The sequence below is a fragment of the Schistocerca piceifrons genome, chromosome 1 (genome assembly GCF_021461385.2).
Source record: "Schistocerca piceifrons isolate TAMUIC-IGC-003096 chromosome 1, iqSchPice1.1, whole genome shotgun sequence".
In the NCBI taxonomy this organism is placed as follows: Eukaryota; Metazoa; Arthropoda; class Insecta; order Orthoptera; family Acrididae; genus Schistocerca; species Schistocerca piceifrons.
The window spans coordinates 1130495800-1130511627 of NC_060138.1; the positions used below are offsets into that span (position 1 = coordinate 1130495800).

General features: G+C 41.5%; 1 protein-coding gene across 1 annotated transcript; it reads right to left on the minus strand.

Annotated features, from left to right (window-relative positions):
- Window positions 1–11078: 11078 nt before the first annotated feature.
- LOC124778355 (histidine-rich glycoprotein-like) lies at window positions 11079–14295 on the minus strand. Its single transcript, XM_047253638.1, has 3 exons — window positions 14161–14295; window positions 11384–11772; window positions 11079–11181 (listed from the first exon to the last, which is right to left on the minus strand). The coding sequence occupies exons 1-3, from the start codon at window positions 14293–14295 to the stop codon at window positions 11079–11081; spliced, it is 627 nt and encodes a 208-aa protein (XP_047109594.1).
- Between the last annotated feature and the right edge of the window lie 1533 nt (window positions 14296–15828).

The window sequence follows — 15828 nt, forward strand, 5'->3', positions numbered from 1 at the left end:
ATACACTTGATGGGATGATAATAGTATGTGTAACTACTATAAATCCGTCACTTAACCGACTGAGCTATATTGGCTACACAGAGAAATCACCCATGAAGAGTAACTCGATCATTCATTGTCAAAAACTGGTGTAGCATTGAAGAATGATGATATTAATAAACGTAATACTCTTACTATAATGAGAGAGGTATGAAATGAAACAAAACACAAACACAGTTGGAGATTATATTTACAAACATTATTTATTTATTTAAATATCATACATAGGATGCAGTATTTCAAGAAAATCATCAGACTCTTTATCCTCTTCTTCGCACTTGTATAGTATTTCCCAAACAAAGCTTTTTGACACGCAATAAATTCAGCGTTTATCTCCCTCAAGCCAATGGATGCCTCACAGTACTTAGGTTTTTCACAAACACATTTAATCTGTATCTCTTTCGGTTCAGCGTTGATGTGCAAACTAAGGTACTGCTTACAGCCCGCCGGGCTGGCCGTGCGGTCTAACGTACGGCTTTCCGGGCGGGAAGGAGCGCCTGGTCCCCGGCACGAATCCGCCCGGCGGATTTGTGTCGAGCTCCGGTGAACTGGCCAGTCTGTGGATGGTTTTTAGGTAGTTTTCCATCTGCCTCGGCGAATGCGGGCTGGTTCCCCTTATTCCGCCTCAGTTACACTATGTCGGCGATTGCTGTGCAAACAAGTTCTTCATGTACGCGTACATCACCGTTACTCTACCACGCAAACATAGGGGTTACACCCATCTGGTGTGAAACGTTCCCTGGGGGGGGGGGGGGGGGGGCTCCAACGGGGGCCGAACCGCACAATAACCCTGGGTTCGGTGTGGGGCGGCGGAGGGGTGAAGTGGACTGCGTTGCCGTCGTGGGGTTGTGGACCACTGCGGCTGCGGTGGGGTCGGAGCTTCTCCGTCGTTTCTAGATCCCCGGTTAACATACAATACAAAACAATATAGTACAAGGTACTGCTTCAAATCATCAACATGTACACTGTGCACACGTAGGAAGTTTACAACAACATTGTATGCCGAGTCTATGCTCGGCAACCAACGGTTCAGTCTCTCCAAAGCAAGACGTAAAGCCATTTAATTTCATAAATGAGGCGTGCCTTAGATAAACACAGTTGTCACACGATTTCATGCATAGTGCAAAGTCATTATGCACTGTTGTAATAGATAACGTCACACCAGTAAGGCGAATGTCTGGGGGAGAACGAGTTGGATAATACTCTGTAGTCATCTGTAGAGCTCTGCACGACATATTTCGTCCCAGCTGAACTCGGAAATTGGCGCTTTAACACCCTTCGATGCATTTTCAATTTCTATTCTCGCATGCAAACCCCAGACATGATGTGCTTCTATCCCAAAGTTTACACTTTTCGTTCCACTGGGAGTTAAATTTTATGTAGAACTGAAAAGCATCGGTACACTCAATGCCTTCTTATCCATGGCATCTGCATTCTGGGGCTGCACTAGCACAGGGATGTTCTGCTGGGATGGGTCGTATGTTGATGACCAGTACTGTCCTCCAGCTTGCATACTTTCAAATTTTATTTTGATATGACACATATTAGTTTGTATTCCAGTCACTATGATGTGCATTCACATAGTAACTTAACATCTTCCCAGTTGTTCACGTACTGTTCCTTTCTACCATTGGCCTGTAGATAAAGAGGACTATGTTTTAACTTATTCCCATGCAATAACTCACATAGATCCTTCAGTAGGTCCAACATGTAATTCATACTCTTTTCTGTAATTTTTGACCACCAGCAGCGTTCGATGTGTTGGGAGCAGATCGCGTGTCTTCATCACACAAATCGATGAGTGGGACAGGCAACAACAGCTCCTTGTCCTGCTCCAGCAAGTGGGCTATGTGATCTATAGGATCCCATGTGGTCGCTACAGGTTCAGACATGCTGGAGGTTGTTGCTGCCACAGGTCCAGAAGTCGGTGCAGGTCTCAACAAGATGGCAGCTGAGGTTACTACAGGTCTGGACGCGACAGAGATCGGCGTGTTGGCGCTCGACCCTGAGGGATGGATTCATCAAGGGCTACTGTTACACATAGACAAGGACCAAGATGTGAAAACAATCAATAATTATGATAATGCTAACCACAGAGAAAGATGTGATACGAGATACTTACTTTTTCACTTCTTCCCGTTCTGCAGGGCTGTGCTGGATTGCGACTGCTGTTGACGCTACATGGTTCGTCGTCTTCTTCTTCTTCTTCTTCTTCTGCTGCTGCTGCTGCTGCTGCTAACTGACTCAGCAGGACTGAGGTCCCAGAGCTGCTGAGCATAATCTCCTCCAATGACATTACCAGATACCGCCATCCTACTGGCTGAAGTCTAACACATGACAGGATTAAAGGTTCCTATTGGTTCTCACTATTCCCCCCCCCCCCTCCACACCATCATCTTGGATTACGTCTCAGAAATGATGACAGTACCCTCGGTTGACAGTACTGTGTACTAGGTCAGTTTGATTCTGGAACTCATGGTGAACACACTGCATGGAGCTACTGCATTAAGTTTTTTAAAATAAAGCCTGAAAATAAGACTTACGTCCATCCTATCCAGCACAGGCTGAGTCCTTTCCCAGAAAATTCCTGGGAAGATGTGGCATTTGGATGATTTAGGTTAGTGAAGGTAGCCAAACTGAACTATTTTCCCACCATTTTCTTAGGTTGCTGGAGGTAGCCGTGGTGTGTTACATTGTCCTGATGGTATTTGAAATTCCCGCCATTTCCTGGGAAGGGGGGGGGGAAGAAGGGGTTAGGTTAGTGGAGGTAGCCCAATTGACCAATCTTCCCGCCAAAATTTGAACTTCCCGCCATGACGTCCTTGCGACGTTGCCATATCTATGCCACCATCTTGGATCCGCCATCTTCAATAAATTTGGCAACAATGGAGAGTGGGGTGACGTCCTTGTTGCTGTACTACTAATAGAGCCCAAACAACTATGGGGGTATCTCACTGTTCCCTATCACATAAGCTACTTCAGAAAGCGCTGCTAAATAGATTACAGAAGTAAACAGACCATCTGACTGGCGAATGCTGGGCTGGGTTTCGTAAACACAGGTCGTGTGCTGAACAGATATGGATCCTTAACATGATATTGCAACACAAACAGAACATAACCATCACCTTCATCGACTTCAAAAAGGCGTTCGACTCAATAAACCCTCTTTAATATCCTGAAAGAATACAGAGTAGATAGGGAGACACTAACTATAATTCAGCAAACACTAAGAAACATGACATCTAAAGTGAAGTTCTGTGGAGAGCTCTCAGAACAATTCGAAATCAGAACAGGAGTCATTGCTCTTTAATGTAGTACTGGATAAAATAGTGAAGGAATTGGAAAAGACACAGAAAGGAGCCCTGTAAGGAAAAGTACTAGTCAAGTTCGTAGCGTTTGCAGACGATTTAGCCATCGTTACGGTACGAGAAATGGAAGCAATCAGGGCCATAGAGGAAATACACGAAATCGCAGCCAAGACCGGTCTACAGATATCATACGAGAAAACACAGTTCATGAGCACCCAAAACGCCCATCACTGCACCAAAAATATGGGACAATACACAGAACAGAAAATTTTAAGTACATAGGAGAAATAATACGGATTACAGGAGAAAATAAGGTATCTAGTGAAGAGAGAAGAGCGAAGCTAGAGAATGCCTACAATCCGACTAGGAATCACTACAATAAGAAAGCCATCTCACGAAAGGTCAAAATACGACTCTACAATGCGTTGGTGCTACCAGAAGCAATATACGCAGCCGAGACCACAGTACTACAAGGCCAGACACGAATCAAACTGATAGAGAAGACGGAATGAAAAATACTCAGGAAAATATTCGGGGCGATGCAAAAAGACAGCGCATGGATAAAGAGGTCAGCTGAAGACTTATACGAACACACAGAGAAAATAACAGACCAAATCAGGAAACGAAGATTACAGTTTTACGGACACCTCAGCAGAATGGCACCACATAGGATAACGAGGCAGATCTTGGACTGGTTTAGCACAAGGAAAAACAACAAATGGAAGAATGAAGTAAGAAATGACATGGAAGAACTCAACATCGCACATGAAACAATACAAAACGAAACACTCCTTAGGAACTAGATCAGAAGAAACAAACTACAAGAGACACCACACAACAAACGAACACAGTGGACTGTACAGAGACAAGAACACAACCAGAGGATGAAGGAACACTGGGCGAACAAGAAAAAAGAGAAGCCGAAGAGTACACAGGCCCTAAAGTGGACCGAAGAATCGAAGCAGAAACACAGCAAAGGCATGAGGGAAGCTTGGACAGAACGCAAAGAGAAAACAACAGGGAAATGGACATGAAGTTTAGTGTAAATGCGCTCTTCAAAGACATAACATAAATAATAACAATGTGTATATAGTCATTTGTTATCCAACTGTCGTTTTGTTCGTGTGGTACGGTTCCTATTTTTGTCAGGAACAGGTACACATCTGACTTGGAAATATCGATACCGGTAACAAACAAAAATCGTCGAGAATCTCGATTCCAGGGTTGAATTTGAATGAGCTTTCTATACACACAACCAATTTTGTACGGAACGCTCTGTGGATGAGTCCTATTAGGATTTTTTTATGCGGTACATCTGCTTCGGCTTATCATTAAGTATTAAATGAACGACATAGTTGTTGGTTTTATGCAAAAGGAAAAACATCTGACGAGAAACATAATAAGAAAATAGTAAATTCTGTTGTATATTATCACACTCTAACATAAGTCACGACATACCGCCTGTTTTTCTGTGTTACCCATTGCGCCCGCAGAACTACAGGCCAGCAAGCGACATTTGGGAAGAAGATACCGGATTAATGTGAATAGTATGGTTTATATTGATTTGTTACATAGTTTCTGTAATAGGGAGCTTGTTCAATAAAAATCGACTCTAGCTAAAAGATGATACTACATTCGTCATTTTATGATCTTTCATAACAATTGCTAGTAAACAACAGAAAAATTGACATTTTTCAGAAAGACGTTGTACATCCACGCAACAACGAGAAGTTTTGTTTTCTATACTTTCAGGCAAATTAGTGAATTTGGAACGTAGAACACATGTATGGAACTAATACCTACGTAATTTAGCGTTCCAATTAACCACCATACCTGTAGCTGGAGGGAAAATCAGACAGACATGGCGATAACGAATCAAAAGCAAGAAAACTGTACTCCAATACAGAAAACAATTTCACAGTTGCTACATCTGACCCACAAGTGCAAAGATTCTTCAACACACTCACTTGTGAAGCAAAAGTAATTAAATTGACCAAAATATTCGTATATTTGGAGATCGACTGAAGTGTAAGAACGGACGAATCATTAGATCCCATAATTTTTACGTCTCACGAAAAGTCCATATCATGATAAAAACAGAAAACTAAAATATGTTTCTCGTGCAGAAAAGTCTTTATATCCTCTTGCCTTCAGCGGAGTAGGCAGCAGTTATACACATACACAAGTATTTCTTCATGGGTCAGTTGTAGCTTATGTCACTGAATCAGTAAGATTCGGCTGATTTTACAATTATTAGCCAATCATTCCGTGTCTCCTAATATTACACAAACTTTTAGAGGCAAGAAACATAAAATGTATCTTTCACAAATCACTTAGAAAAAGAATGAAAACAAACATCGCCCTTGTCGCGCTCGTGACTGTGCTTTCTCGCCGCTTGGAGCGCTAGAATCGCTCCAACTCTGAAACGGTAACTTTTGCAACAAGGAATGTCGTGGGTACACACATTAGATTGTCTTATTACCCTCATTTGGCCATTAAAACGTCGTCTTCCGTGTCCGTGAAAAAGTTCCACGTTCAGACTTACGCTTCAAATCATATAGCATGTTTCTCACTGTACTGGAGACTGTGGCACCCGGAGGATAGTATATCTAGGAACACAAGACGTTTCTTTTGCTTGGTACTACAGTATAGTGATTCCTTTTAGAATCACACGAAGTAATTGGCACAAGAGACAACCGTAGTAAATAATTCTCGGATTACACCTTAATGTGCTGCATAATATATTAAAATAATTAGGAATATAGTGTTAATTCTTTAGGTTTAACGTTTTATAGAAAGTAAAATACCGTATATTTGTAAGACGCGTTACATAACTACTGGACAGTTAACTCATATTTCGTTAGTGGTGCATAGGCCTGAACCTTGAAACAGAAAAGGGCCTTCCACCGTAGAATGTGTGGTAATCGTAAAGAAATCGAGTTTCTTTAACGTCTTAACTACTTTTCCCGTCTGAAAAACAGAAATTTAGGTCAGTTGCCAATAGCTCTTATTTCGAAATATATTAAAATTTTATTTCTGATAATATTTCCTAATTTGATTTCACTTATTGATTGCTGCTTATGCAGTAGAGTCATAATGTAACGCGTGGACTATTGAATACAGTATTCACAATATTTTCTCGATTACAACACATTTAAATTTGAATACAATATTAGTTCTTAAGTAGATGACAACGTAATTTTTTCACATTTGGAACATCACTTTTCCAGAGTACATTTCTTGATTTCAGGAAAAGACTGCAGCACACGTAATATGAATGCTGTCTTGTCAAAATGAAATAAGAAACTGTAGTAAACTTCCGTTACAGGGTCTCCAGAGGCGCTGAAACCTGTAAAGTGGTATAACGACCTCCCACCCACCTCCACTCTAATGAAAGCGTTTGATTTGCGATTCTGTCAACGTCACGGATTAAAAAAACTACAGCAATTCAAAAAAATAAAAGTGAAATATTGAAAGGGTGAGTCAATACATAAGCCGCAAACGGCATAATGTCGCATACTTTCTAAAATTTCGTGCCTGTACGTAATTAGAAGGTGGCAGCACATGTCGCTTCGCATCTAGCCGTACACTGTATTCGGCGGCCAGTGGTTAATAATCTGCAGGTGTGTTAGGAGTGTGTGCCCGAACAGAACAGCGCAATTTTTGTAAGCCGATAAACTACCCGCAGAGCACTTCCATAGTGAAATTCGTCTGATATATGGTCAGAACGGTATTTCATATAAATGTGTGTTCAGTTGGAACAGGAATTCGGCAAAGGACAAGAAAAAAATCCTCGCTGCCCTGGTTATCCAGTGATGGCACCTCGTTTTCCCGTCTAGGGGTGTTTCGTTGCCCCCAGGACACACCGGTCATGTGGGTTGCACCAGTTTAAGGAACCAAATGAACCTGTTATACGCTGAGAGGTCACTCGTTGGATGCAAAAACTGCCACAAGACTTCTACGCTGCAGTCTTTTGACTCCTTGTCGAACGTTATGATACGTTGTTTGCAAGGGGAGTATGTTGAAAAGAAAAATAACTTTCAGGCTCGTACACGCTACTCTAATGTCTCTACCGCCGTTCGTGACTAGTTTAATGACTCACCCTGGTACTTTTACATTTACTTCACACGATACGAAACGATAATAATGTAACCTTTGCTCTTACTATACAACCAACCGAGAACCACAAATTGAAGCGTTACATTCTAATAATGTAGTACATACTTAAAGTGTAAGATGGAAGTGGTTTGTCACAAATTTCAGCTTTCATCCTTCACTGTTCCCTCTGTTTTCTGACTAGCGAGAACGTTTCTCACTTATTCTGAGCCCAGTAGTTGACGTCTGAGACGAAGTCTTTACTCAGTCGAGATGGTTAGTCCGAGCGGCGGTCTTTGGTAAGTAACGTCTGTGGCAATTGGAGATCAGCGCAGCTGTGGCCGGTACGACTTGGTCTGCGTTCAGATCGAGACAAAGTAGTCTTTATCTAGTCTGGAGGGAACAAGCGAGTTGTAGTGTGGAATTTGGATGAAATAGGCTGGGTGGCGGTTATTACTTCGGCTTGTATGTGGAAGCTTTGTCCTGGAACGTTCCTTAAGAAGACTGATGTGCAAGCTTGCAATGAGACTTCCCTCCTATGTTATCGGTATTTTCATGGGTTTTCTTAATACTTTCTGGGTAAATTCCTTTTTATGAAGTGGTGCAGACCTCCATTGGGTTCTTGAAGAAATAATTGTTTTCTTCCATGTCCAATCAGCTGTGTTCTGAGTTGAAATAACCTTTTATTTGACACACCACTATTAAACTAATGGCTGAAATTTTACGATTTTATTTAGTATGTCATGTGTTCATTTATGATGCAAATCAAATTGCAATAAAAATTCTGTTCTGATTATTTGTCTTCAGCAAACGTGCTTATTCAATACGAGCTCCCTGCACAGTCAATATTTACGTTAACCAGCAAAACGATTAGCGTCTTTCTATGAGTCTTTCAGATTTTGAAGCTGAGCTATGTCGAGATCTTTGTAATACCCGACAATTCCTCGGGATCTATTCATTATTTACGCTGTTATTCGAGACCTCCAGTCTTTGTCTCGAAAACTATTTAGATCAGAAGTGTAAGCCAAGTACGCTGATTCCTTTAACTTTATAGTGAGGCATTTGGTCATTTCATAAGCGACGTGATGTACTCGCTGAGAGGAAACTTGATCATTAAATGTTCATTTATATGCATCTAAATACTAAAGGTTTCACCTATCTTAGTAATCTAAACTAGTTCATCTTAGCAGTTACGGTTATTTAGAATGATGTTGATATCTGTAAGCGAAAGCAGTAAGTTGTATCGTGTTTGTTACGGTGCCTTGCTTGCCGGATAACTATAGTTCCAACAAAAATGTAAATAAAAGCACCAATGAAATGATCTAACAATGCAAAAAGTCTGTTACTATACAGCGATCTATTTCGTCGCATAACCTCAATGCCACACACAGCAAATGAAACTAATCTCACTTCAGGGTAATATAGGTAACTGGAATGTATAAGTATCTGGCGATGGCAGCATGTTTCCAAAATGCGTCGTGCTAGTTAAATATTATTAAAAATTGACTGAAGCAGTAGAAATTATTTCATACATTTACAATACAGTCGCAATCCTCAAAGGATTCCATATAACAGAGATAAATTTAAATATGTTCTTTACGCCCATGGATTAACCTTTGCACAAAGTAAGTGTTACCCTTGTTAACTCGTTATTAAAATAAAGTAATAGAGCGTTTAGTAAAATTTTATGGGTCCTTAATTATAAATTATAAGAGATAAATTATGTTGACGTTCTTACATGTACCGGTACTCAGAATTTAATAACGACACAATATTCGTACAAATCATAATTGCGCAACATTTATCCGACATAGAAGACGAATGTATCGTGATCAACGAAGGCAATAAGTGACAATATTTATTTCCCTAATCTCGTCTGTTCTTCAATTTTTTAAGCATCAAACTAATAACTACGTCTCATTTACCGCTAAGTGATGAACTGAAGCAGATTTAACGCCCAAAAAAAAAAACGTCAGTTTACTCTTTCGAATGGAGCAGGACAAAACTGGAGACTATTTTCCACCACAGTACGTCGTGATCACCCAAAGTTACCTTACACGAACCTTTTCGAGGAGCAACGCTGATTTTGTATTTCGACATAACTGCTATAAAGGAGTGTGACTGAATGAAATTTGAAAAGTTTGACATCAAAACGGTGGTCAAGCCACACTCACAAATGCAATGAAATTTTTAAAAGGTTACATAGCTAGTTTCGAAGCCCCCATTCGTCATATCCATACGTAATCACAAACCCAGAAAACTGCATCAATAAACTCAACCATATTTCTTTCAAATATTACGAAATATACTCTAAAACCAATAAACTGAAGCAAAGGCAGCAGAAACAGGCCACAAGACGTAATGACATTTTTTGGTTGATCAGTCATTTCACACACCTTAATGCAGCGTAGATGTCAACTGCATCGGGATGAAAGATTTTATGTACTCTTGCATTACGTCCCGCAGTGATGCAACGATCATTTTGCAAATAAAGGCTCATGCATTGTAATCTTATAACGCGCAGCAAGCCCAAAATTAGAAAACGGAAATTGTAAATTTGTGGTAAGGACTATGGGACCAAACTGCTGAGGTCATCGGTCCCTAGGCTTACATTAGTGCTAAAAGGATCCGTTAAACTTCGGTTACACGATAAGTCAATTAAAACTAAAGACCGTAAAGTCAACTAAATACGAAGGAATTATAATTATGAACTACTTACATTGGAAAGAACACACACAAAATGTTACGGGGAAGGCGAACAAAGGACTGCCTTTTATTGACAGGACACTTAGAAAATGCAGCAGACCTACTAAAGAGACTACTTACACTACCCTTGTCCGTCCTCTTTTGGGGTACTGCTGTGCAGTATGGGATCTTTACCATATAGGACTAACGGTTTACATGGAGAATATTCAAAGAGGGGCAGCGCGTTTTGTATTATCGATAAATATGGGAGAGAGTGTCACGGACGTAGTACAGTGTCTGGGGTGGAAATCACTGAAACAAAGGAGTTTCTCGACGCGACGGGATCTTCTCACGAAATTTCAATCGCTAACTTTCTAATCCGAGTGCGAAAATACTTTGTTGACGCCGACCGGCATAGGAATATCTGAGCTTGCACGGATAGATATAGGCTTATTTCCGCGTGCTGCTTGGGAATAGAATAATAGAGAATTATTGTAGGGTGGTACGATAAGCCCTCTTCCAGGCACTCAAGTGTGATTTGCAGAATAACCATGTAGATGCAGAAGGACGATGTGTGGTGACCTTGCTACGGCCGTATCAGCTGCCAACAAGGTGTGCTGCTCATAGGTGGCACCAGATGAGGTGTAGTGACCTTAACTCATTGGTCAGCTTGGCGTGTACGGGGATATGAGGAATCAAACAGTGAGGTCCAGAGTTTAATATGTTTGTGTCATGTGCCTGCACCTGACGGTGAGAGGAAGCAAAGGTGTATGACCACATGGGAGATGAACAGCATCGGTGTTCACCCTGTATGGGCACTGATGGCTGGGCAGCCAAATGGTCCAGACCAGGCTCGAACTCAAAGGTCACAAAGATGAGGGCCATCAAGAGGCGGCAATCACCCAGTTGGTGACCCAATGGGGCGAAATTGCCGAGCTGGCAGTATCGCTTTCAGCACGGGCAGTGGCCTGCAGCTATGATGTCAGTCTGGACGCAGTGTGCTGATTCAACTACGGTGGCAGATGCGTGAGGACCTCCTCCTAATGAGTAGAAACTGATGATGTCTGAGAGTTTAAATTAGGCTGGTATATAAAACATTCTCGGTTTTCTTACCAAATCAATTCGGGATAAAATATCGAGCTTTTACAATAGCCTCCATTGTCATCATCAGGAGCAACTAAATGTCTTCACTGCTGCTGTGGTGGCCCTTAAAGCCCGTGGATGGCTTGTGATTGGTCGGCTTGTGGTTGGCCGGCTTGTGGTTGGCCGGCTTGTGGTTGTCAGGCTTGTGGTTGGCAGGCTTGTGGTTGGCAGGCTTGTGGTTGGCCAGCTTGTGGTTGGCTGGCTTGTAGTTGGCCGGCTTGTGGTTGGCCAGCTTGTGGTTGGCCAGCTTGTAGTTGGCCAGCTTGTGGTTAGCCAGATTGTGGTTGGCCAGCTTGTGGTTGGACAGCTTGTGGTTGGCCAGCTTGTGGTTGGCTGGCTTGTGGTTGGCAGGCTTGTGGTTGGCCGGCTTGTGGTTGGCCGGCTTGTGGTTGGCTGGCTTGTGGTTGGCAGACTTGTGGTTGGCCGGCTTGTGGTTGACCAGCTTGTGGTTGGCCAGCTTGTGGTTGGCCAGCTTGTGGTTGGCCAGCTTGTGGCTGGCTGGCTTGTGGTTGGCCAGCTTGTGGTTGGCCGGCTCGTGGTTGGCTGGCTTGTGGTTGGCCGGCTTGTGGTTGGTCGGCGATTACGTACTGCTGTCGCTGGTAGCGCTACCACTTCCGTGGGAATGTAAACACTCCAAGGAATATCTTTGCTGCTTCTCTGCATCGAGCGCTCCTTTCCATGCACCACACAGATAATATTCGCTATCACGGTTAAAGTTCTTCTCTCTCATTCTTATTTCAACAGCCTCCTTAATAACAGGATCCCAGTATGTGGAGGCATGGGTCAAAATTTCTGTTTCATCAAACAGTATTGACGTGGCAATAAAACCGCAAATGTTTTACATATCAGTACCACCACAAAGGGCTTCGTTCACGTAGGTGGCTGGTGTTTACCAAATGACAGCACTCTTGACATTTAATCCATAACGGACTGGAGCTGCCAGGTGTAACAGTTGGGCAACCTTGACATCACTTTCCCTTTCTTTCTTGTCTTGTTTGTACCCCCAGAAGCCCTTTGAACATTGTGATTGGTCCCAACTTCACCTTTCAGAGGCGCTGGAAGTGTCATCTACAACGTTAGCATACTGAATACTTCCTCTGGATATACTGAATAACTGATCTTGTGCTATGGCACCTAGTCACTGAACTGACCTGTGATACTCTCCATATGACGTCGATTAGCTTAACTGTCTGACGCATTGACTGAGGTGGCACAATGGTTAGGACACTGGACTCGCATGACTGTACTGTCAATGGATTGTTAAACTAAGTTCCTTTCCTTCCTTCCTTCCTTCGTTTCGTTTTTGAATCGTTACCGGAGATATTTGCTTCAACAAGCGATCTAACAAGGCACTATATCGGAGTGGAAATCCATAGATTCTCCATGTACTCTTTCAATATGTACAGTGCATTCAAAAGAATTTTGCATATAGACCACAGATTTCTACTCCTGTGTCAGCCAAGAGACAGCATTTCCTCATGTGTCTCTCTCGCATTATTGCGTTCCAAACCAAGCAGGATAAAAATGCCACATTGACCGAACGTGGACAAAGGAAATTTTCGAAATGAGACACATAATCACCAGAATGGCAGTCCATGATTTTCACTACCTTACTTGCAGCAACACCTCATATTGCTATATGACTTCTCGTCTGCTGTATTCTGGTTCTTTATATATTTTTAATTTATATTGAACCTGTGTGACCATCTCCTCGCGTTACCTTAGAGAATTTTTCTCGACTTTGCGTCCTGGCTGCTAATATACCAGGGCCATAAATGGTATCTATATTTTGACCCTTACTTGATTAATTTGGAAAACAAATTAATTATTTCAGAAATGAGCGCAACGGAAACTGGTGCGAGTTTCTCTAAGATAACGCGTTCTGGGGTGGTTGTTCTTAAAGCGTCACTATAGCAGCTAGTAGCCTATCTAAATTCACATTTCAGATTATTTCTGTCTTTCATTAACTTCAGAAAATCGGACTGAATAAGATACATCCTACTCATTTTATGTGTCAGGTGTCTGAGGGAATATTTCTTAAATGAAATGCTGACTCTCATTTAATAGATTTATTTTCTACTTTGATGTAAACTTTAGAAGCCGACACATTACAATTTTTCAATAGTTACAAAACTTGTCTGAATCAGCGTTACCTCTCATGGGTAGGACAATGACAAAACGAAAACGCTACACGAATAATGTCATATATGACACATAATTTCATAACAACACAAAAAATATATGACACACAATTTCATAATAACAGACAAAATACATAAGTGGGCCACACACACCTTCTTTAGCGGGAAAATCGTCATTCATTCCTTAAGACTCACTTATCGTCATGCATGAATTACACCACTGGAAATTTAAGGTAGGCCACTGCTGAAGGTAGATAACCTCTATCAGAGGAAAGATTCTGGGCAAAAATGATGTACTATTGGCACCAAAATGAAGTGCGAAGTGAACTCACAAAGAAAGTACCAAAAATAATTAAATTTCGCGACAGAAATTTCTCGATCTACCATCCGATACGCAATCTGCACTCATTGAGCTAAAAGTGAAGCTTATAACTCGGGAAATAGCTACATGAACTGATGGTTCCTGTTGCATGCTCACTACCACAAAGCAAAATTTCATAAACACATTTCAGAGAAACTAGTGCAAATAAATTAAAACCGTAACCTGTACCGATGAAGGCATGTTGAACGCGTGCTATGAGCATACCCTGTAGTGAATTTTTAGCCATATTACCTCATTTCTATCTCACCAAATCTGCGAGCTGCTGTGCTCCTGCGTCCGGTCCGTCTCATGGCTGGCCCCACAGTGCTCTCCAAGCGCCAAAATCCGACCAACGTTCCTATTCAAACGTGATGGTGGGGAGACTCACCCTCACCCCCGCACCAACTTTGTAACCTACCCTCGTGCCTGTTTTTACCTTTGTTTGCTGCTCTGGCCTACCTGTCGTTATTCTTGTAATGTTGGCAATGACTGCTATTCCCTTAAACTGTTCCCTCTGGTCCATTCTCCCGCTACACTTGACTTCCATTCATACCCATGCACACTCATACAGGATGGAACAAGGAGCTACATGTAAACGGCGTATGACCTCTTTGTGAAATGATGAAAAATAAAGAAATGCGTCAAATATTCCTTTCACCCAGCGAAGTATTGAAGCTGCTAGCAATCAAAGAAAAACTTGTATCTCGATATAGAAAACATAATTACTTGCTACTGTAACCTGAGGCAAAACGAAAGTAACGCCTCAATATCATGAATCATCTTCAATGTGAGAGGGTGAAGTTGTAACACCCAAAATGCATGATGCGTGACATTTGCTACCGATATATAATTTTTTCTGAATTGTATGTAAATATTTGTAATTTAAATGCTTTCTTTTAATAAGTAAGGACATTGCTTCACTGTATGTGTAAATTTAGGTAGAAGTCTGTTGACGTTTCATTGTATTTATCTGTGTCTTACTGTGAAACATATAAGCTCTGGGAAAAATCCAAAGGAATTGTTATTTGCATCGACTAGCAACGATAATAGCAGTGCTTGTGCGTTGTAAAATCTTTGTGTAGGGAGAGAGAGAGAGAGAGACGGGTTCCACAGCTTGTAGTGTGTGGAAGTGTGGTGTTAACACACTCGCAGCAGAGAGCACCATTTCCTGCGGCATCATGTACGCGCGCCGGCCAGATGTCTAGAGCAGGAGTACGGACGGTGGACGGGCGGAAGAGGCTGTATTAATTACAATTATCCGTTCCTGTAATTAGCTGTGGCTCCGCAAGATGCTACCGTCTTCAACAACAGCAGCAGTTCCAGCAACACAGTTTCGTAGTCGGCTCCGAGTTTCGTCGTATGCACAGCACTGAAGTAAGGTTGTTCATTGGTAGAAAGTATTAACGGCTAACCCATCAGCACAACTGAATGTGATTTGATCGATAAAATTTATTGAAATAATAATCAGTTAAACTCAGGCGAGTGTGTCCTCATTGCCCCCAGACATTATTACCAAGGAGGATCCTTGTTCCTTTTTTCCCTTATATGCTAACCGAGTGTCATAAGAAACAAACTGAATAGTTACAGCCGGTTTATTAGTCCTTGTTCCTTTTTTCCCTTATATGCTAACCGAGTGTCATAAGAAACAAACTGAATAGTTACATCTAGTTTATTAATGAATAATTTTACTTTCAAGAGTTCTAGGGCAGTCTACTTCAATTAACTGTTGTACAACAGAAGCTTCAGTATATGACTAAAGTAAAGCAATTTCATTTATCAAGTTTGAGAATCTATCACTGGAAAAAATCCAGTTCTAAAGAAAATGCACAAATTAAGAGTACGGAAGTTTTATTTCTTTTACATATAGCTTGGAGCTCATGGCTGTTTGGTTTGCTACGTATTCTAGTATTTAATTCTGTTCAAGTCAATGAAAAAAGGCTCAGTTGTTCAGACAGTAATATGAAATCCAATTTGCAAAATAAGTAACGGAAAAGTAAAAAGTGTTTGCTTTTTCTTCTAAATTTCTTTGACGACGTTATGTTGAGGTCACTGAAAG

Excerpts from the sequence above, each read along its gene's own strand:
- LOC124778355 (XM_047253638.1), bottom strand. The coding sequence starts at position 14,295 with ATGGACCAGAGGGAACAGTTTAAGGGAATAGCAGTCATTGCCAACATT. Across the intron at positions 11,773-14,160 it reads AAGTTGGTGCGGGGGTGAGG|CCAGCCAGCCACAAGCTGGC; the intron begins GTGAGTCTCCCC and ends GCCAACCACAAG. Across the intron at positions 11,182-11,383 it reads CACAAGCCGGCCAACCACAA|TTTCTACTCATTAGGAGGAG; the intron begins GCCGGCCAACCA and ends AGACATCATCAG.